Raw genomic sequence first — 26,110 nt, 5'->3', positions numbered from 1 at the left:
AAAGATACACACGTTAGTTAGATCATCGGTGCGTTAAACAAACATCTCGTAAACACGTGAAGCATACACGTGACACACATCAACACATGTTCGAATTGTCTTGACAGCTTTATCATAACCTCTCCCGTGTAGGATAGTCAAATGACCATTTAAGGGCCGATTTTTCAATGCTTGGATAAAACTTATCCGTCGAATAAAGTATTACACAATAATATTAAAATGTCACGTAAACTGTCAAATACGGGCAATTATACATTATTTGACGAATAATTTTTATCCAAGCATTGAAAAATCGGCCCTAAAAGAACATAATATTGAGTTCTGAGAATAAAATTACAACATCTTTGAAGTGGAAAATCAAAATTATGTAGCGTGAAAATAAACTTATCATAACAGCTATATAACAGCTTTCAAAATCCTTTTATCTAAAGCCGATTCTCAGATTAAACAACTTTTGTATATAACTTAAAAGGCTTCCTGTTAATAATTTCCAAAAAGTCAATTATTAATTCTCGTAACCTTGTATAACTTTCGAACTTCCATGAGAGATAAGTTAATTCTATTAAAATATAAAAATTTAAAACAATAGTTGTTATTATTATCAAAATAACAACAATTGTTTAAAATTTTAGTCTTCTAGTTTTAGTATTTTTTCAACGTTCGATTAACCAACTAAGTTATTTCAAATATATCTATGGCAAACAATAATCTACTTAAGCATTCAATTTAAAAAAGTAATTATTTTGTTTATCAGAAAAACATTCGTGTTGAAAATTTGCTTTAAAAAGAATACAAATACTTATAAATTCAATTAAATAAATAACATTATCCTCTTCTTTACGAATATTATTGAAATAGTATTATTGTAATATTTACATACGCTTTTTAAGCTCTCGTTACCATAGTAACGTGTAGAAAATGTGTTTGCTTCCAAATATAAGAAACAGACAGACACACGCATTTATTATGTATAGATTTTCACGAAATAAGAAAAGAAACGATTTATTTGCGCGATATATCTTCTAAATCCCATGTGATTTATTGCTCCTAAATTCTCTTTACAAACATCACAGAATCGTAGGTAATGTATCTTTTTTTCTATTTAATTTGCGTTGCAATATGATATATTTTTATAAAGAAAATAAAATTAATCGTACCTTTTTTAAGAAGTTAAAAAATAACAAGGCTAAACAAAGGCTATCATGTCCATTAAATTTTTTGTTCAACGATTTTACTTTTTAATTTTTATTCCAAGTAATTCATCATATATAATAAATGACATCAATTAACTCAATTAACAATTGAGTTCAATAGATTTTAGTATTTAGATTAATTATATACAAATATTATCTAAAAATTATTTGCAAATATTTGTTCATTTTAGATTCTCAATAGTGGGCAACCAATTATCAACTTTTAAAAGCTCATAAAAATTAAATCAATAATATTGGAAAATATTTATCACCATTATATATTTACAGGTACATCCTATCTCTCGCGCTGGCTGATCTCCTGGTCATCATATCCTGCGTTCCCTTTACCTCCGTGGTCTACACCCTCGAGTCGTGGCCGTGGGGCGTCACAGTATGCAGACTGTCTGAAGCTGCGAAGGATATCAGCATCGGCGTATCCGTTTTCACGCTGACTGCGCTGTCCGCTGACCGGTACTTCGCTATCGTGGACCCGCTGAGAAAATTGCATGCTACTGGTAAGTGTTTAAAAGCTATAGAATTATTCAAAGTTCAAAGTTTAAATTGGTTATTCGGATCATTATAACACACAATACAACAATAATTTGAACGATGGTTCATTGTATGTTATAACTTGTGTTATTTTACAGGCTTTTTTATGCTGGTATGGTGAAGTACGTTTTTATAAATCCACAGGTCTGAAAGTTTCTGCGTGATTACTTCATCGAACTATGCAAGAGTTATTTATTTGCATGCGAATTACTAAAGATCTTTAGAAAATATGAATGAAGAAAAATTTCCTGTTTACCTTTTCCTCCTACATGCTATTAAATATTTATACTGTTTCTAACGCAGAATAAGACTTTCCTCGAGATCAGTCGGGTTAAAATTAATACAAAGAAATGTTTCGAAAGTTTCCTCTTCTATCCTTGAAATACTGAAAATGAACTAATTACTAATACGACAAAACATAATAAAAAATACTCATGCAAGAAATTTTTACTAAATGGCCCAACTTCTCTTAGCTAACTACGTACAGTCAGCTGTAGTCTTCCACTGGGACTCATTCGCTACTTTGAAACAAAGAAAGTAAAAAATACAAAATAAGCCAGATTTCAACCAATTATGATTCCTCTAATAAAATAAATACTATACTAAGTTATCCAAATTTCAACTGAATATACCTTTAACAAAATGTCTAGTTTTATCACTCTTTTCGATCTTAAATGCAACAATTTACTCAAATTGATACTACAATTCTAATCAGTAATCACTAAAGGACAAACGGCAGATCGGAAAATGTAAATCATCCGAAACTTTACCCAATAATTGATTGCTGAATAATCTAATTAGCAGTTTGCGAAACGTGACTTCAGTCGGTCGAAATGGTCACTCCATTCCCGCAAACCTATTTATTACATACCTCTATTTACAGATAATATCAAAGCAAACTGTTTGATTCTGCGCCGAACGAAATGAGGCAATGCACGTGCTCTCTTTACATAGTCAAGTACTCAAAAGCCTGGAACCAATTAATTTGAATGTTTTGTTGGACTTTGGCCTTTGTTTATTTTACCTTACTCTCTCACACGTGCTATTTATAATATTATTCACTGTAGATACTCATTGTTTTTTATTACAAACAATCGCAGAAACTTATAATAAAAGTTAAAAAACATGTTTTCATATACAGGGTGTAATCGTTAAGTGTGCACAGGCGATTATTCCGTAACTATTGCAGCTATCAAAAAACTTTAAACTGATATCGAAAGCCCTTTACCTAATGAGTAAAATGACAATTATAACTTATTAAAAATAAAACGGGAATTATCTAAAAATTTTACATCAAACACTCCCATACATTTAATTTCCCATACATTTTGTATTCAAGCAAATGTTCAAAGTGACGTCCTCTTTTTGGAATACCATTGTATTCCACATCTAATTAACTCTATTTACAGTTTCTAAATAAATTTTCATTAAAATTTGCGAAGTAATTTAAGCACAAAGCCAAAAAAGAACCAAAATTTTCCATATTACATGTTTGGGATAGTCATATCTCATACTAAATGTATGGGAGTGTTTTATGTAAAATTTTTAGATATTTCCCGTTTTATTTTTAAAATGTTATTGTTGTCATTTTACTCATTAGGTAAAGGGCTTTCGATATCAGTTTAAAGTTTTTTGATATCTGCAATAGTTACGGAATAATCGCCTGTGCACACTTAACGATTACACCCTGTATACCTACATAATTTTATAGATTACGAGTACCTACCTAACGAAAGTTAATTAAAAATGATTATACAATCTCTAGGTAAAATAATAACTAAATTTTCTATCAATACTTTAAGGCAAAAAATAAATAAAATTCAGTGCCTTTCCTTTGCATTTACATTTTTTTTACTTAAACAGTTAAACAACTTACATACCTACACGCTTTTTTTAATTTATTGTAGTAAAGACATTAATCGTATTGTTGAAAGTGGATTATCCTTGAAGCCTTGTTTATTTAATGACTGTTGTTATTAACTAGGTACTAAATATTTTACTAGCTCTTAAAAACAGCAATAGTAATTTTATTGATGCCTACGTCAATTATTTTTAACTGAAAATTTTATAGCCTCTACGTTCAATTCTTAAATAAATTAAAAACTTCCAATGCAAAGAAATAAAATTGATGAGACGAGAGAGATGAGACGTGTATCGCAAATATTTCCGAAAATTTGCATACATCTCTTGAATACCTATCGAATGATTAAAAACTGCTAAAATAACATCCTGTAATTTAATTGTAGGATAAATTATGGTAAATTATGAGGTTGATGGTCTATAAACCTTTGTAAACCAAACGAAAAAAAACCATGCATATACTTATTCATCCACAAGGAACATAAAAGAAGTGACAGGTACGCCTACATACAATTTGCAAGTATAAACCATGGCATACTTGACTGGCTTGAACAATATGCGATTTATCACTCACAACGACGGCATGATTTAACAGCGGGATCAATGTATGGGATAGGATATAAATTGCACCGACCACAATTTCATGCAACTCTTCCTTTATTCAATTTCGGGTTAGGCGCCCGTGTAATCGACCATGGGACTGTGAACTATAGTGTTCAACTAACTAAAGATAATGTACAAACGAACTCCAGTACATGGTTGCAACAACCCTTATTGCAAAACAGAAATAACGACGTCTTTAATGAGGAAAAACGAAAAATCAAACGACGAAAGAAAAAAATGATAAAAAAAACTTTCTCCATAAAATTTCACAATATATAAAAATGTTGTCTTTAATAATATCAAACGGTTTGTTAAACTTGAACATTTTCCCTAAAGAAGAACGGAATAACATCCACTTTTAATATTTAAATGGTACCACTCTACCTATTACATCGGTATTCCTTACATCTGCTCCTTTTTATCCCATAAGGGACATTTCACCAAGCGTAATAGAACCTTCATAGGAAAAATAACTCCACATCCGTAAGGGTGATCGCCCCATAGGGGTTATGTTTCACCATAAAATAGAGTGGAAACTACGAAATCGGAATGCGATCTCACACGACACGACCGATTTTCTTTCGGCTTTATGGTAATTGAATTTTATTACACCATTCTCAACCAGTTTTGAAGTTTATGCACACCACTGCTTTGGCTGTAGGACCCTTTGGAATTAAACAAATAGGGATTATATTTTCATTTTCCACTAGTTTTGAAGTTTATGCACACTTTGGCTGTAAGACCCTTTTGAATTCAACATAGAAACTGGTGTTTTAATCCTGTATTGTATTGATTAGCTTTTGATCGCGTTTCGCAATTTTATACGCAATAGATTTCCCTGAAACATGTTGTTTAATAAAAACACTACGAATAGAGAACCGTCGCTTTAGGAATGTTGATTAAAAATAGTTCATGGAACTCCTAAACTGATATTAACAAAAAAGAATTTCATTGTATTACAATACTATAAGGGAATGTACTGTTTGACTATACTATTGAATAGTAGTAACGTTAAAATAATCAACGAATTTTGCGGTTAGTTGTTAATGTAACCATATTATTACAACAAAATTAATTAACTGAATGGCATATACATAGGCTTTTTTACGTCAAATGTCAAAATATTTAACAATTAACACAAAGTAATTAAGTAACGCACTTTTACCACGTTTTACTGAACAGCGTACTTTTGAAAATGATTACCTTACAGGTAAAATACATTTTTATAAAGAGCAACCGTCTCTCTAAAGAGGCAAAGACTATAAAAACAAGGTTTCCTGCATGCTCGTGTGATTATGAACGTTCCTGTGTACATTTTATAAATGCATGAAATGATAACGTATCCTTGTAATAAATTTTCCCAACGGTAATCTGATATGCACAGATTTCTTCAAATGCATACAAAATAAGCAATATGCATTGGCTTTGAATGAAAATATACGATATTTATATTACAATATGTAAAGTTAACTTTGTTTGGTCTGTCAATATAAACATGATAAATATTTATACTCAACTTCGATTTTATAAATGAATACTTACACAAATTATAATCACAATTGAATTTCTTCTATATCGTATAACTAAATATTTCTAAATATCGTATTACTAACTGAGTCACGCGGTTTTACCTGCGGATGAAGCCACGGGTAATATTTCTGTAGCTTTTATTATTCTGATGCTGCTGATACATAAGCTGCATCACTGCATGTATTATCAAAATCTGTTGAATGTTTGGAGAAAGATTAACAAACATCATAATATATCCGTCCTCACAAACATTCGCATGTATAATATTACGAGGATAGGACTAACTTTTAGCACGCTGTTTCAGTGTCGGCAAGTCATGGGCAATAGCACGAACTTTTATAGCTTATTTGTTATTCTGGTGCGGAAGCAAGAACACTGCCAATTATCAAAATCAGTTCTATAATATACAAATTTATTAATACAACTTTCATTCTTTCAGCTGCTACATTATTCATACACAAGAGATGATGAAATCGGAGTATAGCATGTCAAATAACGTGACTTACCTGACTTCAATCCTACAAACTCCAAGTGGTGACAGCTATAAAACAAGCCTTAAATCAGTATCCCAAATGGTTCCATCTGAGTTAATGAATCCTACCATTTGGCTACAAACCCGTTAAACTTTCCGTTACTTCAGTTAACTGAGATTTGGCGGGAATCCAACATCGTACCGTATTGAAGCACAAATGTTCCTGGATACAGCATCCCACGTTCAGTCGATAAAAAGCAATGATATAAGTATAATAAATTCGATGCACTGTTCAATTTATTTACGATGACTTTTAGTGGGCATATTTATTTGCAGTATGGACAATGGACATATTTAGGGAACTGAAAGTTTTTTTTGAAATGTTAATTTTTAATTGTATTTTATATACTTCTATATACATAAACAATTTTGATACCAAGCATAGATTTATATGAACTCTTATTGTTTCCGTGTTTTTCCTCTCACGTCTTGTTGTATATAATATGTTATTGAACAACAAAAGGACACGTGATTGATTGCAACGTCAAAGAGAGGCTGAAACTGTGGAAATTTGATATATTGCTCATGGCTCATTATTATTTAATACAAAGAGCCCAGAATAGTTACTTGGTAGAATAAATACAAGCACGTTATGTATTTTTTCTTAAGGGATAAGAACCGGGCAACATTACTCGGTTAGATAAATTAATCTAGTTTGATATGCACAGACTAGCTTCCAACATCTACACTAAACGAAAATAACCCGATTTGTCCCGAGCCAAATTAAACATCTCAATATAATAGGGAAAAAAACAAACGAATGATCTGGCACAAATTGCCTACGTATTTTCGGTAACGGTAAGTGAAATTGGTAAAATGCATCTACCCCACATCACACCAGACAACAGAGACCTTCATTTTAATGATTCAAGTTAAATATCTACGTCTTAAGTCAAAGAGAGCACCCTCTGAAAATTAATATAATATAGCTTAAATATTCAGAGGAAGTAAAAACACAAAATTTTCCACGATTGACCGAAACACTTAAAAGCTATAACAGGTCTCCCGAATCGCACTGAACTGTGAAATTTATAAACGCTCGAATAAATTGATAATATTAAGCGACACTACTGAATTTGCCATTTTAGTATAATAATTATGTTGCGGTAGAATTTCAATAAACTGACGCGCGGACGGCGCCATCAGAGCAAAATGATGCACGAAATTTTAGCTTGTTATTTGATATTCTCACTTATTAATACATTTCTATAGCTCTGAGCGAATAGATATTTTAAGATGAAATGATGATTACGTGATTATGTAAAATTTAAGATTTATTGGGAAGTGAGATGGCCTTGGAATTTTACCGAGTAAGATATGATTATTTTTATTATATTTTTATTTATTGAGGTCATCCAACACCTGTCACAACAATACTTATGGCTTAGGTACAAGTTACAATAAAAAATTTTGACAATTGTGACAAACAATTATAGGACAACACAACATGGAAAAAAAATAATAATTACATTTGAGTCAAGTCAAGTCAAGTCAAACATATGTAGTAAGTATGTTTGACATAGGCCAACGGCCAACCAATCATCATCATCTGTGGTACAGGCCATAATCCTCCACGCTGGCTAAGTGCGGGTTGGCGGATGTCACATGTCGTCGAACTTTTGATTCTTCGACGTGTCGGTTTGCTCACGATGTTTTCTATATACGTGTTAACTATTATAGACACTAAAGACTAAAGTCTTCAGAAAGCACTAGCCATAAATGTTTAATGATAGTAAAGAAACATTTCCTTAGTTCTGATAAAATTGAGTTACAGTACGGATGCAATGAGAAAGTTGCGAACATTAATAGGGGCAGAACTCGTGTGATGTTAACTTTTGAAAATGGTTAACTGTCGCATGTGAAGTTCCACATAGCCAATTATGTGGGAATTATTTAATTCTTTTTATCCTTTAAAATTTTTAGGTGTGAATCTTCTTTGCTACAATTTAATAGATTTATTATAATTATTTATCAGACTAACGTTTATTCTTTCGGCTTCAGGAATACTAATTTTCAATGGTCTCAAATGGCAGTTACTTCATATACATTGCAATTTAAAAATATTATTTCATGTAATATCGTAAGGAAGATTAGAGATAACAGTTCTGTTTATAATTTTCAGATTATCGTATTAGACTGCTAAAATTACGTGATTGTTTGTCCAGAATTATAGCAATTTTATTTATTAGCACTCATAAAACTAATCAATAACACTTCCCATAAAAAATAATCTCCTGTAACACATAAATTATTTAAACAAGCATAAAAATATCTTATCAATTTATTATATTGGATTATATTGTCCTCTGATTCCCATGATAGCTTTTGGTTTTTCTTTGTTCCATATAAACAACGTCGATTTCAAAGGACATGTCGATTACAAAGGTTTTTGAATATCCAAATATTGAAAACATGATCGCCCGAGGGTTTTTGTTAAAGAATGCAAAATATACCTACGTTCATTGTTATATTTAATAGATGCAACATCTGCATTAATTAGTTAAAGAATGCCTATACCAAGTGCTGAAAATAATGTTATGGGAAAGTATCTGTTGATAAACTTTTCATCTTTTTACGTACTCGGTAAAACTGGTTATAGGTTTAAAATTATCTAAAATAAAATAGCTTGCAATGAAACTGGCGAAATATAAAGAATGGCCTTTATGTGTTGTCATTACCACGTACCTAATCGTATGTGTAAAAAAGTTCAAAAGAACGTTGTGCAAAAAGACAAAATTAACTCGAACGAATAATTTTTCTGCGTCCTCGAAAGTGAAAGTCTAATTTTTTAGTCGACTTGCGACATCCCTAATCCAATGATAATGTTTTTATGAACATAATCCTTGCAAAATCCTAATTATCCCTAATAGGGTTGTACAAATCTGTCTAAAAGACTTAATACTGATCATTAAGAGTAACACTAAAATTTTCTCTCAAAGCTTTCAGACTACGTGACTTTTAGATAGTCTCCTACAAGTTATTTTTGAAACTTTTATATTGGTTAATTTAACAGAACTATTAGCGGCCGTTACGAAAATGGACTCGCAGGTTATAACTATATTTTTAACAAATTTATATATTTTCGCATTAAAAACATTATATTTCGATCATCGGACAAACTTAGTCCTAATTTCAATTCAACTTAATCAAATAAAAAATAACAATTTCTTTTTTATTGAAAACGCTTTGAAAATAAGTTGTTCAGCGGGAATAGATAATTTTTTACCTGGTTCTCAGGTTTATTGCTCATGTTGTTGACAGTTTCATATGAGATAAAGTCTTATATGAAAGTAAAATGACGCTCGATTATGTTGTATGGGAAATTTCATATTTTATATTGCTATTTTTTAAGAACACTGCTTACTAGTTATAATATAAAATATTAATTTTATCCATGCTTTATTAAAGTAATAGTGTGTGCCATTATTACGTTAGGTTCGAAAGTAAATATAAAGGAATAATTTTATTTCCCTCGTATGTTCCTGCCCTGGCAGCTAATTAGCAAAAACTCTCTTATTCATCATACGTTATCCACATTATAAAGTTAAAGACATTATAATCTGTTATTTTTATTCATATTTTAACCCGCAAAAAGTCTTGTAAAATTCCCTTTTCTTTGTACGCTAAAAATAATAATTTTACGAATTGATATAATATAAGTAAATTAAAATCACCAACATCTGATGATTAACTACATTGTTAACTTCATAATATACTTAGATTTTAAAATACGCCTTTTGTCTTTTATTAACTAAAAGTTTTATATGAAAAGCATATAATATTAAGTATTATATTGTATAGTAGATAGGTACGTTAATTAAAATGTTTAAACAATATACGTTGAAATAGTTAGATCCTTGTTTGTGATATATCAAAGACATTTTAACTACGCTTCATGCAGCATACCTACTATAGAAAGTGGACTTCAACGAACTTCATTTTATATTATTAAGCTATTGCATAGCTTCTATCGCGGGCCTTGAGCGCGAGGATCGAATCGAGAAATTCCGTAACGACAAAACCTCACGCTCCCCACTCCGACGGACACGGAGGTGTGGCTTGAACGCATACTATGCAATAGCTTTACCGCGGCAGTCCCCGAGTGCCACACGTCTTTTATACTAAATTGATACGCTGCATAAAATATTATATCAGTAATAACTTACACATATTTCCCTCATGCTTTTGTTGCACAAATAATAGTATTTAGTCATCCAGATAATATTCATTTAAGTTTTCTATAAGGTAATAAATTAAATGTGATTCCAAGCTTACACTTGCACTTATATGAATAATGGAGTAGCGATTGTTAAAGCTCTATATTACGCAAAAGCAATTATTTCTACAGGTTAGGTACTTAGATTTTAAATTATTCCAAGTATAAGCCCTACAATATAATGTCGTAACCTGTAAGTACATTTATTGATGTACATCCACATTAAAACATTTCAAATTAATAATAAATATTAAACCTAAGATAAATACAATACAAAAAATGTTCCAATCCGTTGACGTTTCTATTCCCCATGGACAACGTCGCAGGCAATAACTAGTGCTAGAATGGAATCATTTGTTCTTAGATCTAGGTTTGTATTGCGTGTACAAAGCCAATGTCTCTCTTGGGACGTAAAAGCTAGCAAATAATTACAAAAGTCACTTTATTTGTATCACTTTTCACGAAAACCTAATCGGATAATTGCTAGCTTCAATCTCGAGTGAAGATTTATAATCCAGACATTTATATATTATATGGTGGTGATATTGGATTTGAAGACGAATCGAAAGTGTAAAAAGAGTCGTAACTAATTAAAACACGCATTAGGTAGGTATTAATTACTTGTCGCTACGTCGCGTCGGTTGTGCTGTCTAAAACTCAAAATATTATCATCTTACCTTACTCGAAAAACAATATTTTCATTAGTGAGAACAGAGTTCATGTTAATGTCGGTGCATTTAATTTTAAGTTTATGGCGAATAGACAGACGCGGCGGAGGACATTATTTTATAATAAGTCATTGGTCATATTCATAGGTCATATTATATTAAATACACCGTTTATTCGAACATTTTACAAATAATGAATTAATCCTACAAAAATATTTCAGTATTTCGTTAAAAAGCTGGATAATAGAAGTATATTAGTTCATATAAAAATAAACCAACAAAAATATTCAAAACCTTCAACTTTCCTATTTACCTTATCTGCCTTGAAATAACTTTTGAAATCGAAGTTTGAACTTGAAATTCAGAACCTCTTATAGGGATATCGTAAAACTTTTTTCCTGCGTATCCAATAAGTATAAAAATATAAAGGTTTTGGTCTGAAATAAAAGGTGTGAATAATTTCAAAATATTCTTGAACATAGTTTTAGTTTACTTCAAAAAATATTTCAACGATCGTTGAAGCATGATCATTGATCACATAATATCTATTTACATTATTTTTTTATTTTACGATTCAAAAGCGTCGTATTTTAGTGGAATAATAATATCGTGTTACTTTCATTTGTTTAAAGATTTTAAAACTAATTTTTATACAAACGAGTACTACCAAAAACATTTATTACATGCATAGCAATTCCCATACCAAGTTCAATCCGTGAAATTTCACACAATAAGCCGCTAAAGCATAGAGCTAAAGTCTTCCAATTTTCCACTCAGTTGTTACATCCCACATCGGAGTTTCTACATAGCAATTGCAAATGAAAACATTACGGGATAAAACCTCTCACCTTCTGCTCTTTCGTTTTTGTGGTGTTTCTTAAATAATTTGTGCAAATTGTGCATTATATTAATTTTATGTTTTAGCAGTATTTTACACGACCTATATATTTACTGAATACTGTCCAATATAAATAATTAATCAATAGTTTAAATAAAGAATACGATACTGTAAAAGAGTTAAAATGGCATTGAAAAATGAAAATTTCACTAAAAATTTCAAACCGCGTGATTATGCTTAATCAAGTTGCAACTTGCAGCAAATGTCAAACAGATTTTATCATCTTTTATTGTTTGAAAACATCCATCTTCGTATACCTACAACTTTTATTTTCGTTACACAATAAAAAAACGTTACAAAACTGACCCACAGAAGCAATTACACATAACTTGAATAATAACAGCTCTGGAGGCGTATCACAGATAATAATTTAAATGCCATGTGGGCGTGACGAGCATAATTCACTGGCCGAATCCAATAATCCCAAGCTTTTGTGTCTCAATAAATAATATCATCGCGATCTCTGTTTATTCCGTATTCGGTTGAAGGGATTTCGTTTAAGAGCTGTTATGCTCACTTTCGGGCCTTTTGTGTAATAAAAACCGATTAAATGAACGTCAAAAACGTTCTCGCTTATTGTGTTTGTTTGTTGAATGATTTGTATAATTATTACATTATATTTATAACATCATTTTTGCTAAAACCTATAGGTTTATAGACCTTCTACGAGGGTTTAAGCCGTAATCCGTTAGGCTGGCAAATGTGGGTTGGCAGGTGTCAAATGTTGTCAAAGTTTTTACCACATTTTTACTTCGAAAAGATATTATCTTCGTAAATGAATTGAGAAATAAGAAAGATATATCTATGATATCCAAAGGTATACTTTTTATATGTTTATAATGTATTCATTATTAATTATAATGAAAAGCAAAAAAAGGCAGCAATTTGTTTCAATTCGTTTCAGTGCACAACCCACGAAAACACTATCATGATCAAAGTATTTATTTTCACTATAAAAGATTTAAATAGAATTCAATTGGCAAAGTATACAGCAAACGAATTTATTTTTGAGCTACTAAAACTGCGGATTTCTGTCTATCGAACTAAAATTATTAAAGAAAAATCAATAAGTGTCGGCTGCCAACACTTATCAACCAGAAAATTTTATAAAAGTACGTGCGCTTTTCTAGACGATTACATTAAGTACTCATTTGCTTAATTTAATAAAATAAAATATGTAATCGAAATAATAAATAAAAACCGGCCAAGTGCGAGTCGGGCTCGCGCACAAAGGGTTCCGTAGCAGCAAATATAATAAATTACAGTTAAATCAACCTATCTCAAAAACTATAAGAGATACTTTGATCAAACCAAAAATCGTTGAAAGAGTTAATTAGCATGCATCACCTCTATTTTTTTTAGAATTTTATACCCCGTAGTTATAAAAATAGAGGGGGGGGGACATACTTTTTACGACTTTGAGAGCTGATATCTCAAAAACCGTTCACTTTAAGAAAAATGTTTTTTAGAAAACTTTATATCATTTTAAAAGACCTTTCCATTGATACCCCACACGGGTATGTACATCGAAAAAAAAAATTTCATCCCTCAGTTACATGTATGGGGGGCCCCACCCCCAATTCTTTTTTTTTACTATTTAGTGTCATATTTTTGTAGCGGTTCATACAACACATATTCCCATCAAATTTCATCACTGTAGTACTTATAGTTTCCGAGTAAATCGGCTGTGACAGACGGACAGACGGACAGACGGACAGACGGACATGACGAAACTATAAGGGTTCCGTTTTTGCCATTTTGGCTACGGAACCCTAAAAAATGGAAATGTCAGCATATCTCATCTCTATATTATATAAATATCTAAGGAAAAAACATAAAGTGTTTTAAGTAATTAGAAATCAGTAGTTTTTAATAGTTTACAAATTTCGGGTATATTTTTATGTGAATTGAATATTTTATACTTAACATGATACGGTAAACTGAAAGTTATTTATTTGAAAATTATTTGTATTCACACTTATCGCTTATTCGTGGCCGTACGTTATTCAATTCCAATCAATACTAGAAAATAAAATGGTATTTTTATTATCAACAGAGCTTAATAAGTGACGTTTATGAATCAAGAACGATGGAAAATAAGATCCCTAATTGAATTCTGAAATTATTACTCAACCTGTTTTTAAAAACGTATTTCCACTTCCTACATAAAGTTAAGTTTATTTTTAATTTAGCTTTACGACCAACCTACTTATAAATGAATGAAACAAAACTCATAAATTCGATTGTTATAACATTTTAGACGAAACAAAAACAAGACAGTCAGCGACATTGTTTGTTTAACGTTTTTGTTATGTAAATACAGTATCTAATAAAAAGTAGCTATTTTCAAATTACAAACAGTCAATTCAATTTTATATACGTATTTTAAGTATAGATTACAACCGCAAAAACTCCATCTCCATAGTCAGCTTTCCGAGGAATAGGGGACAGTAGGTATATATATATCAATGGCAAAATTAAACACTGGATGAGGGTCGAACGAGACAAAGAGTATATTAAATCAACATCAAATGATAGAACAACGTAGCGAATTTAAATATATTGTCTTCTTAATGAAATGAGAGATTTGTTTTATTTAAAATTTTCTTTTGAGTATTTTTAAAATAACGACCATTTTGCTGTTGTTCTTTAAGCTCATAATGCAAACTAGATGAAGCTTTCGATTGATTTGCAATAAATGGCCATACTTAAGACGATACACAAAAAAAATCCACTGCTTGGCGGGCGGAGTCTAATAGCTCGCTATCGCGAACGCGGGTGTGCGCGAAGTCATTCTTGCATACTCGCCGCGCTGCCGCTGGCCGACTCGGGACAAACATGTATGGAGTCGTCATACAGTTATAATATTGTTATACATATATTTAATTAATAATAATAATAATAATACAAAAGATTTATTGCAACCAACAGAACATACACAATAATACACAATACAAAAAAGGGAAAACAAACATAAAATAACACAAAATAATAAGGAATTTACAGATTACAATAGTTATAAGTACCGTACACAAATGTATTATGTGTGTTGCGCACTGGCTGCAATTAGGCCCTGGCTCAGCATAATGTTGTGGGAGCAAGCTCCACAACGCTGATAATTCTGCCAGATACCCAGATGAATAGTTTGCGCCTCCAATCAAGTATGTATATATAAGTATAATAAAAATAGAATAATTAAGAATTTAAAGCAATAATAAATGTGTAATAATAATGATATACAAGCAGTAGAATAGATATATATTTGGTCAATTAAAATCAATATTTATATGTATTTATATGTGGGTATATATATGTATAATGTGTTAATTTATAAATTAGGATACGTATAGTCAAAGCAAATAAAATTAAGATGATTGTAAATTAAGCAGTAGTGATTTGTAAGTGCGACGAAAGTTGGATTTGCATTTAATTGTTGATTTATTGGTTTTATTTTCTTGCTTATAAACACAAAATTATCTTCTTTTTAACAACTACTTAGACATTATTAATAATTATTAATTATTATTATTTCGTAATGTTTACTTTATGACAAAATAATACAGGTTATAAATAATCTTTAACAAAAAATATTGTTACTCTGAAAAAATGAAATGGTACCTAATTACGCGGACTAATGAATTGATTTAGATAGAATTTGATGCTGACGTAGATATTACATCATGCCCAGAAATGAAAGGTACTATTTCTGAAAGAAGTTATAAACCCTAATTCTTCTCAGTCAAAGTCAAGAGTGGAAGATATCGCTAATACAGTAAAACTGATGCGAAACTTTGGATGTTAATTTGTATATTTTTTTGTTAGTTGTTACTTAATCACGTCAAGACTACATTACCAATTTTGATAAAATATAGCTAATTGCCTGGATTTACACATAGGATACTTTTTATCCGAACTGAACACTTCTGTGGGATAAAACAGGATTCACGATATAACCTAATTCCACGCGGGCAAAGCCGCGGTCGGAATGATATTTTTTTAAATAAAAAAATTGTTTAAAAAAAACACAAAATATATTGACGCATGTATTTATTTTTTGCACTCTATTATAATTGTAATTATTCATTACAAATAATCAAAATAAAATAGCCAGAACAAAGTTAGGCCCTGGTAGGATAGGTAGGCAGGTACAGCAATGTGAGACGAACACTGGCTTATTTATACCAATAATAATGTATTATAAACATTAAATTAAGTTTACTTTCTAACAACAAAAATACATAATATTAGCTAATGTGAAAACGAATCAACCAATCATCCCACAACAATGAAATGTGCACACAAATATTCATCCAAATCGGTTCATGTGATTAGGAGGAGTGACTGCAGCGCCATCCTCCGGGCCCAATTGTGTTTCCAGATCACCCAGGAACTCAATTTAATATACTTACACAAAATTTTTCGAAATGAAAACTCACATTACTATGTAAATATGAATATAAACCGGTTTTAGTACTAAGCAATTTCCCGCACAGGTGTAGTAAGTATAAATGAAATAAATATCAACATCAAATTCTTTATACAACATACTTATCTACCACCTACTAAGAAATTCTTGAAATTTTTTCGTATTTTTTTAAAATATAATACTACTCCAACGAGCTTCTGTTCCATAATTCCATATTACGTCCACCATACTTCCACTAAGTTCACCATGATTTTTTATTTCTTTGCACTTTGTTGCTTTTTGCTAAAAATGGAATCATGCGATAAAACCAGTAGAGCGTTGATAACATACATTTTTGACTGAATAAAGGTACTTACGAAGGAGTGGGTTCACATTGTGAACAATCAGTGGGTTTATTTTCCTTCTGGATTCCGGATTTCTGAAAAGATTATTTATGCTATAAATGAAAAAATCTTACACATTCGTTATGTACTTAAAACAGGGGTACATATCAAACATCGTCTATAATAAAATTATCATCAAATTTAAAATAAAACCAACTTACTTCATTAATTTGTTCCAATTGTAAGCATTCTTTTTCCTCCAACCTTTATGTTTCTTCTTCTTATTTTCTTTATTGTCCCCATTTGTCTCATTTTGTCTTATCGTGTTGTCACCCTTTTTTACGATTGCGCAAGCGACACAAGTTCCCCGTGTGACGGCCGTAGCGGGAATGACTCGTGCAGCGATCGGGGTAGGAAGGTACAGGGCGGCTCTCGCTATATTGGCTGGTCAGGCGCTAATTTCAAGTATTTCTTGTTTATTTCAAAACCATCGCATATTTCAAAATTCTAACACGGTAGACGTATAGGTTGTATATTTTATAGTTAATATCCAAAAAGTCGTAACTTTACGTTTGTTATTTTGAAGATGCCAGAGATTAAAAAAAAATAACAATGAGAACTTTGTATTTTTTTTCTATCGAGAAAATATCATGGAATCATGTTTCTAAAACGGTAGACGTATTGTGTTACTATTGAACTTTCTTGTCTAGAATTTTCATCACGACAACTTTAATAATATAAAAATTACGAAGGTTTAAAAAGGGCCGTAAATGTTAGAAAAATTAATTCATCACCTTAAAGTTTAGCTTTCAAGCTATATTTAAAAAATTATTGGCTTCAGCCAATAATTTTTTTTTATAAAGATACCTAACGTTTTTAATCAAGCTTGTTTTCTTTTATATTTGATTTTTAAAGGATTCATACAAGTTGTGTGAAGATTATCACAGCCTTTAGTCAGTCATCGTTAATAACGATATCCAATTAATTGTTATCAGCATATAAAGATTATATTATCGTGTTAAAAACAATTTGTACATCTCAAAATGTTTCGCCATTTGGCAGCGTCGTAAATAAAGAATAAAAGCCGTTGTAAAGTCTCAATTTGAAATACTTTGAGTTATCCAAGGACAGCCTATAGGTATTTCAAACAGAGTCGTTGACGACGCGATGTTTATCGACAGTTTTATTATTTTATCGATAAAAGAGCGCACTTATCGTGTCGATGTTTACGTGATGGACATCTGGTTTAGGTATTTTTGGATGAGAAAACTATTGTATGTGATGCATGACGGGATATTGAAGGGAAATCGCCTGTTTGTTGAGAAATCTTAATTGCGAGTTATGGCTCTTTGAATGTGCATACAGCATCGGTAGTTATAAATCGTTATTGTATACCGGTGTGATTTATAACCAACGGTTATTATAAAGTAACGTTGTAATTTTTGATAGGCAAGGTGGTTATTCTAATAGGTGGTTATTTTGAATGAATGAATGAAAAATTCTTTATTGTACACCATATATGATACATTTTATAAAATTAAGAATAAATTAATCAATGTTATTTTAATTGATTATACCGATAAGTTTAGTTTACCTTCTTAAGTAAGTTGTAACTACCTCCTGCAAAAACTTATTGAAACATAAATATACTCTCAAAAGTATTTAATGTTTGGTACTATCATAGAAATCTAAATAACAAGACTATATTACTTATATATAAAATAAATATAAATCCTTTTGTGAGAAATAAATTAAAAATGTAAGAACAGCTACACATCGAGATTTATAAGATATATTTTTAAGCCTCGGTTCTAAGTGACGTTGTAAATCCTAAAGTAATTTACTTCGAAATTCGAGAAGTAGTAAGAGCTGGAAATTTTTATGTGTGAGCTTGGATGCTGTATCTATTTTAATTTAATTCCTTTTAGGTATATATATCTGTTATCCTTAGCTTCGTTCGCTAGATAAAAATAAATTTTCTTGTCAAAAGGATACTTTTTAGCGGATGTTTACATCATAGTGGCTATCTGCATACCAAATTTCAGCCCGATCGGTCTAGTAGTTTAGACTGTGCGTGGATAAATATATTAAAATATATAAATTGTTTTAAGCTCTTAGCTCATGTTTTGCACTGACAAGCGCCGGTAAGCGCTTATAAGTTTCCAGCTTTCTTTCTGAATACGCCCTAAGATAGGTAATAATAATTGAAAGTATCTGCTGTTTGAGTGGGTACCTACATAGTTTTTACCATTATTTTACAGCAACAAAAATCCTCACAATTATAGTATTTTCTTGTGTTTGATTTACGCGAGTATTATATACAAGAAGAGATAGTGTCCGACCGAAACTGGTTTCCAGGCCGAAACCGAAACCGAAACCGAATGTTCGGCCGTGGCTTCAGTTTCGGCCGAAACCGAAACCGAAACCGAAACTCACGTGGCCTAGTATGAAATTTCTAAAAATACTGAACTTTGGTGCATTTTACCTATTATTTTGCCTTAAGGGGATTACTATGGTCAAAACCGAAAAACACCTTATACATATTGAATTTTGTTGAGGAAACTGTTGGTACGATTGTGTTAAAAAAAATATATGTGATACTCAAGGATATAATTAACAAAGTGTATTGTTTACTTTTCATTTTAGAACGGCCTAAACATAAAAAAAATACATATAAATCAACCCCTTTTTGAACATAAAACGCATTTTGTTAGGAAAACGGCTACATATTTATACATGAAATTTATACCAAAAAATATGTTATGATATTTGTAACAATTTGTATTGATTGTTTTTTCAATTTTCATTATTATCGTTAAATTATCAAGAAAAAACTCGAATTTATAATAAAACCCACATAAAACCTCACCTCTATTGCATATTTTCGACGAAATTTGACGGTGTCAGTTCGACTCGGACGGGGGACTGTACGTGCGGTTTTTTTTTGCAAAATAACGCTAAAATTCACCGAATTGAATGTTTTGTTAAATTAAACCAGATTGTAATGGGTATTTACATGAGCAGTTCATGAAATGAAAGTTAAAAATAGGTATGTAAAGATATAAAAATCTGTTTGTAAATTAGTTTTGTTTTTGAAAGGCGTCATTGAATAATATCCAGTGTTGATAATTTTTGACAGTAAAATATTATCAGAAAACACATACCTATAAAACAGTAACCAGACTTTCCCTGTGCCTTGAATATTTTTTAAAAAAGATTAATTGCTGTTCTAGGGTCCAAAACAACCCAAAGCCGGGATAGATACTGACACAAAATTTTGGGTCATTTGTAACAGGATGGCGGTTCTACAGTGGTCTTAGTACGCAATGACAAAAAGAAAAATGATGGTCAGAACAGTGGTACCGGCAGACTAGTCGCATGGGCTTAAGTCGAACTCATCGGATAAATTACGGAAGTCAAACGATTTGTAATACATTAGTTTTAGGATTTACCGATAGCCCATAAAAAAGAAGTAGGCGGTAGTGTCATGCCATACTTTTCCGGTGTGATTTCGAGACCACAATACCGACATGAATGCGTTGATTTAAAAAAAAATTAACCATTTGTACCAGGCTAATTTTTGCACAGGTAATCATCGTCCAGTAGCGAATATCGAAAATCGCAATCGAAAATCGAACGAAAATCGCCATGGCATACTTTTCAGACAGTTCCAAATGGTCGCCATACCGCCGAAAATCAGAATGTTTTTTTTCGCTAAACGATTTATACCAGTATTGCATTTGGATTTTTGGAAAGTATTAGATAAAATGTGTCCATTATTATATTTGCCATACTTCTAGTAGGGGGAAAAGTGCTTAAAAACTTATTTATTCGACACGTTTCAAAAATACGACTGTACAATACGTAAAATATGTACTTGTTATAGTATGGGATCATTATATTTTGTTTGTTTGTATACAATTCTACCTAGAAAATGTTATCCCAGATTACAAACATGGGGCGGACGATTGTGAGATTTAAGCCAAGACGTAAAAAAAAATTGACGATTCGTACCAGTATGGCATTTATGGCAAATATCTATTTGGAAAGTATGTGACGGAATGTGACCATTACTATATTTGCCTTACTTTTAATAGAGGAAAAAATAACTACGTTAAAAATAAAAAATAAAAGAGATTTGATATTATTAAATACTACATATTATTTATATGTGCTATTTATTAAATAGGTTTGATGTCGGTGCACGGGCTTAATACTAAGTGCTTAGTGCTTGGCACTTTGTTGGCACCGACTTTTTTTTAACGTAGTTATTTTTATTTAATACATAATATATGTACTTTAATAAAGTATTAGTCGGTTAAAAATTTGTGCCATACTGCTACAAACCGTTCAAAATCCGAATAAAATCTTACAATGAAAAACTTTATTATACACATTCGCCTCCTCCCATAGGTATGGCATTATCACACTTCTGTTTATGATCATTCAGGAGCTGTTGAAAATAAATGTTGTGTGGTTTTATGAAACCACGGTAAAAGTGAAACTGTTCGAACGGTACGAACACTGCTTTGTGTAGCGCATGTCGCGTGACGGTAGGCTGCCGAGTAGGTATACCTACTCGGCAGCCGCGATACACGCGACATGCGCTACACAGACCAAAAAGTTTGAGACGATGTAATAAAAGTTTCACTTTAATAAAATTTAAGGTGGTACAAATCGTTTAGCAAAAAAAATTGCTGATTTTTGGCGGTATGGCGACCATTTGGAACTGTCTGAAAAGTATGGCATGGCGATTTTCGTACATGCTACTGGACGATGATTACCTGTGCAAAAATTAGCCTGGTACAAATGGTTGAATTGTTTATTTTTTAAATCAACGCATTCACGTCGGTATGGCGGGTGGTCACACCGGAAAAGTATGGTAGGACACTACCCTACTTCTTTTTTATGGGCTATCGGTAAATCCTAAAATTTTTATTTTATTTTATTCGATTACCATAGATATCGACACAACTAACACTGTATTCTTTGAACGGAAGGTATGACCCATATCAGTCATAGCTATGGCTCTGGTAACTTCAGTCGCAGGAAAATCATTCATTTTGTAATGTGTTCAAAGATAAACAGTAGAAATAAATGAACTCAGTTTAAAACACGTTACAATATTTTTGTTTTGAAGCTGCTATAAATAGTCGATAAATAGGCACCAAACTCTTAAATGGGTATAATATATATTTTTTAATAGTTAAGCGGGCAAGCGAGCAGGCGGGTCACCTGATGGAAAGTGAAGCCCGCCGCCCATTAGCATTCGCGTTGTCAGGGGCACCGCGAATGTGTTGCCGGCCTTTAAGATGTTTATATGCCCTTTTTTTGAACATCTCCTTGTCGAAGACGCTTGGAAACACCTCAGATGGAAGTTCATTCCACAACGATGTTGTTCTTGGCAAAAAGTGCCGGGTGAATCGCACTGTACTAGATCGCCATGCATCCAGATGATGAGGATGATACTTCAGTTTGAGACGGGATGTGCGGTTGTGGAAATGAAAAAAAAATTTAATGTTTAAAAATCGAAACACATTTTTTTTCATCATCGTCATTTCAAAGACGTAAGGGATTTAAAAAATTAACCTCTAACTAACTTCAAAATACATAACAAGTCGAAAAAGACGTGATTTCTTGTTCGTTCCTCTATTTTTTTCGATGTGTAGTTGCATGCATATATTCCTATGAATATATGCATGCAACTTCATGCATGCATGCAATTCGTAGGAATATAGGTATGAAGAGATATACAGAGAACGCTAAATACATTTGCCTGGTCACCATTACCATTCGATACACCATGACATGGTAGAGGCCGTTCTATAGAATTACGTCAAATAATGTACTCCATCTTTTATATCTCTGTAGGTGAGATGTTCTCCACCCTAGCCATCATCAGGTCTCCAGAATATAGTAGAGTCCGTTTTGAATAAAATTAATTTCTAAATCGGTGTTTTCTTAACTGTTCCCCACTCTAGAACTTATAATTACTTGCTTAGTCATCTTAAGGTCTCCAGAATGGGTCATGTAGTAGAGACTTTGCTTATAACGGTTAATTTTGAAAGATGAGTCTTCCTACATTACATTTACAACATACATAGTACACAATATTTACTATTTATAAATGTTAATATGTTACTGCCTCTCAGAGAAAACATAAATTAGGTAGAAACCACTAACACATTACGATACAATACGATACATTTTACAATTCCATAATCTTTGGTCACTTTTACTTCAACAATGATGTATATTATAGAGGGCGGTTAAAAAAACAAATTCAAATATAGTGACAGAATCATTAAGGTCGTTGAACCATGTAATTGCCTTAATTAGGGCATGAAAGGAAAACACAGTAGGTATATTAAATTTGTTGTAATCATTTATTCAATATAAAATAAAAAAATAATATTTTTTAAATATTAATTTAATTTTTATTATTTTTTCAAATTAAGTTCTCGGTAAAATCAGTCATCTAAATCAAATCAGTAATTGTTACTGTTACTTTAAATACTAAGTTTTGGTATTTTGAGATCTTTCTCTTTATTAAAGAGTCTTTAATACTTTGGATTGGTATTTGTACTTAGAAGAATAATAAGTCTCTTTTAGGTACCTCTTATATAAAAATAATAATTATAAATTACAATTACACCCAGTTCCAATCTCAACATAGATAATCAAAAATTGTTTCCACCAGCGTGGGTCAACCAACGTTTTGACAGCGTCCGTCAAAGCGTTGCCGAGGAAAACGAAGTTAGGCGAGCGTGAACGTGTGTGAACTAAGTTCACTGAACTTGCGAAATAAGTTTCGGTTTCGGCAAAAGTTTCGGCCGATTTTGGCCGAAACCGAAACTGCGGCCGAAACTTGATTTTTGGCCGAAACTCGGCCGAAACCGAAACCGAAACCGAAAGTTCGGTCGGACACTAAGAAGAGAGCAAAGTGTGCGAAACGACGGAATAATAATTTAATGAATAAATCCCGTTTAAAATCTGTTAAAATCTTTAATTTATAAAATTATCCAAAATCTAGGAAAATCCTCCTCCTTTAATCTAAGACGACCAACATCACGTGCTCCAACTATCATACCATAAAGCTCAACTCAAATTGAACGATTTCATCGACCATTTAACTTTGAGTAACCTCTGACGATACTTCCACAAAACTTAAATGACTATTCTCCGATACTCTGATTTATGCTTTGAATACGAAAAACGTTGCACGAATAAATCACCTCATTCCTATGAAGTTCGTTTTTAAGTGAACGATAAATACGGTGTCCAATATAATTAAATGACCTCTTTGGATTAGTATTAAACACGTTGTTGATTAATTTATTTTGTAAACGTATCACCACAGTATTACAATGAAATAATAAATACTGTGCATATCACGCAGTTATTCCACTCCAATTAAATTTTAATTACGATTTCTTATTTGAGATATAAAATAACAAAGATTTTTAGTTTATCATATTTATCTTTAAACACATTTCAGCTCATATTTTATAGAGTATTAAATAAAATATTTTTCCATTTCCTTATTTTATAAATCACAATAAAAACCGTTTCGAGTGTACTTAATCACAATACATCATAATATTTGATAAAAGATACAATTAATAAAGGAAGCTTCGAGGAACTTTTAAATGAAAAAGTATATTATGAGGAAAAACGCAAATATTAAACATTCCTTAGAACATGATTAAAATTTAATTTTGTGCGCTCTATATCCGATCAAATAAAAATGCACAACTTGTTACATAATATATTGAGTTACATACCTTTATTGTTGTAAGCTGAAGGAATGTTATTCTTCAACATCTTATTAAAAAAATCACATTCATTTCACTGTCTCCTTGTTCTTTAAAAAAAGATTGCTTGTTAAATAATCTTTAAAGAAATCAGTCACAAATATGCCGACGATATGTCAAACCCATTTCTACTACTAAAAATACACTAACCATAAACAAAACCATTGATTTGTGACTTGTGACCTTTGCTTTTGAAATGACATTAAAGGTATATGGGGTCGTTGTAGGATTCAGTTTCAACTTAACAGCACTTCCATTAACGATAATATAAAGGTTAACGTGTATCTCAACTTTGAGGAGATGTTTTATATATTTTGGAACATAATACCGAAGAAAAACATGCAATATTTGTACCTATTTTGTGACAAAGATTATATAATGTAAGAGACTTGAATACTAAAAAAATATACTGTAATACCAATACCAATATGTATGTAATACCAACCTTATAACGTATTATGTGAATCACAATAATGAATGTTGAATTTGAATTTTTAATAATTATTTGATTTATATAGACTGAAACAGTGAAAGAAACTTCTCCTACCTTAACAAGTTATAGCTCGACATCATATCAGAAATAATTTAACATTAAACGCAAAGAAATAAATTTAGGTCTATTAATTCTATATAGCACACCATGATATTAAATATTATTTTAATATTTGAAATACATACCTCTATTATTTATTTAAACTTTACTGTTCCAACAGTTTCTTAGTGATAGATGTACCAACTCGTATACGCAAAGTTGAAATGAATACCAAGAACCAGCTCGTTTCAGCTTAAACTAAAACACGTTAACGTTTCGAGTTATGCATAGTAAAATTACCACTAAATGAGTTTAACTGTTTGATTAATACGAGTGAGGGTAGTTGGAAAGTACCCCAGCTAATCTGAATGTTCCTTCTACCCTATTATAAGTTGCCAGTCTGCACACAGTCATTTAGCTCAGACGTCACTATTGTATGTTTTTAAAACATGATTCAACGAGTCTCAAGTTTAAGAGGTTACGTGCCATACATTTAAATTGACAACTAAAAATGAATTGATACTAGAACCAAGCCTGGAATGGAGAAAATTAAGGTTAGTGGTTTCATTTTCTTAATAACCAGTTTGTGTTGATTAAACTCGATCAGTTTCTTTTACAACTGGCAAACCAACGATGTTAAACGGAGAAAAAGCATTAAAGGAATCTTACATACTCAAAAAACTTGAAAAAATAATTCTCACGAAAAACTTTGATATTATTATCAACATGTCGCATACCACCACCGCCTTTAAGGCGTCGCATTAAAATGAATGAACAAATACGTCAGTCGTCATTCGTCATCTCATAAAAGCCATTCAATTACTGTTAGGGAAATTGGCAACATGTTGAGAAATATTTAGACACAGACGAGTGAAAATAACCGTGTTTACTCCGATTTGTTTTAATAAAGCGCGCTTTGCGTAACAGATGCATTTGAGCCTATGTGTTGATTCAATACTTGGTTAT

The 26,110-nt window shown here is 31.4% G+C and overlaps 2 protein-coding genes across 2 annotated transcripts in view; one reads left to right on the top strand and one right to left on the bottom strand.

The window, feature by feature from the left end:
* Positions 1-26,110, top strand: part of LOC149480882 (neuropeptide CCHamide-1 receptor-like) — a 127,658-nt gene that overhangs the window by 59,489 nt on the left and 42,059 nt on the right. Inside the window, exon 3 of the mRNA XM_089705757.1 lies at positions 1,482-1,708. Within this exon, the coding sequence (XP_089561883.1) occupies positions 1,482-1,708 (227 nt within the window). The remainder of the gene's footprint in view (positions 1-1,481; positions 1,709-26,110) is intronic.
* Positions 16,084-24,622, bottom strand: LOC149480884 (uncharacterized). The gene is made up of 4 exons (XM_089706076.1): positions 24,583-24,622; positions 17,020-17,242; positions 16,832-16,893; positions 16,084-16,757 (listed from the first exon to the last, which is right to left on the bottom strand). The coding sequence occupies exons 1-4, from the start codon at positions 24,620-24,622 to the stop codon at positions 16,717-16,719; spliced, it is 366 nt and encodes a 121-aa protein (XP_089562202.1). The 3' UTR covers positions 16,084-16,716.

This window comes from Colias philodice, chromosome 17 (genome assembly GCF_061535455.1).
Source record: "Colias philodice isolate Cphi_HAF_F1 chromosome 17, ilColPhil1 Martin Lab GWU primary, whole genome shotgun sequence".
Lineage (NCBI taxonomy): Eukaryota > Metazoa > Arthropoda > Insecta > Lepidoptera > Pieridae > Colias > Colias philodice.
This window is presented reverse-complemented; position numbering and strand designations above follow the sequence as displayed.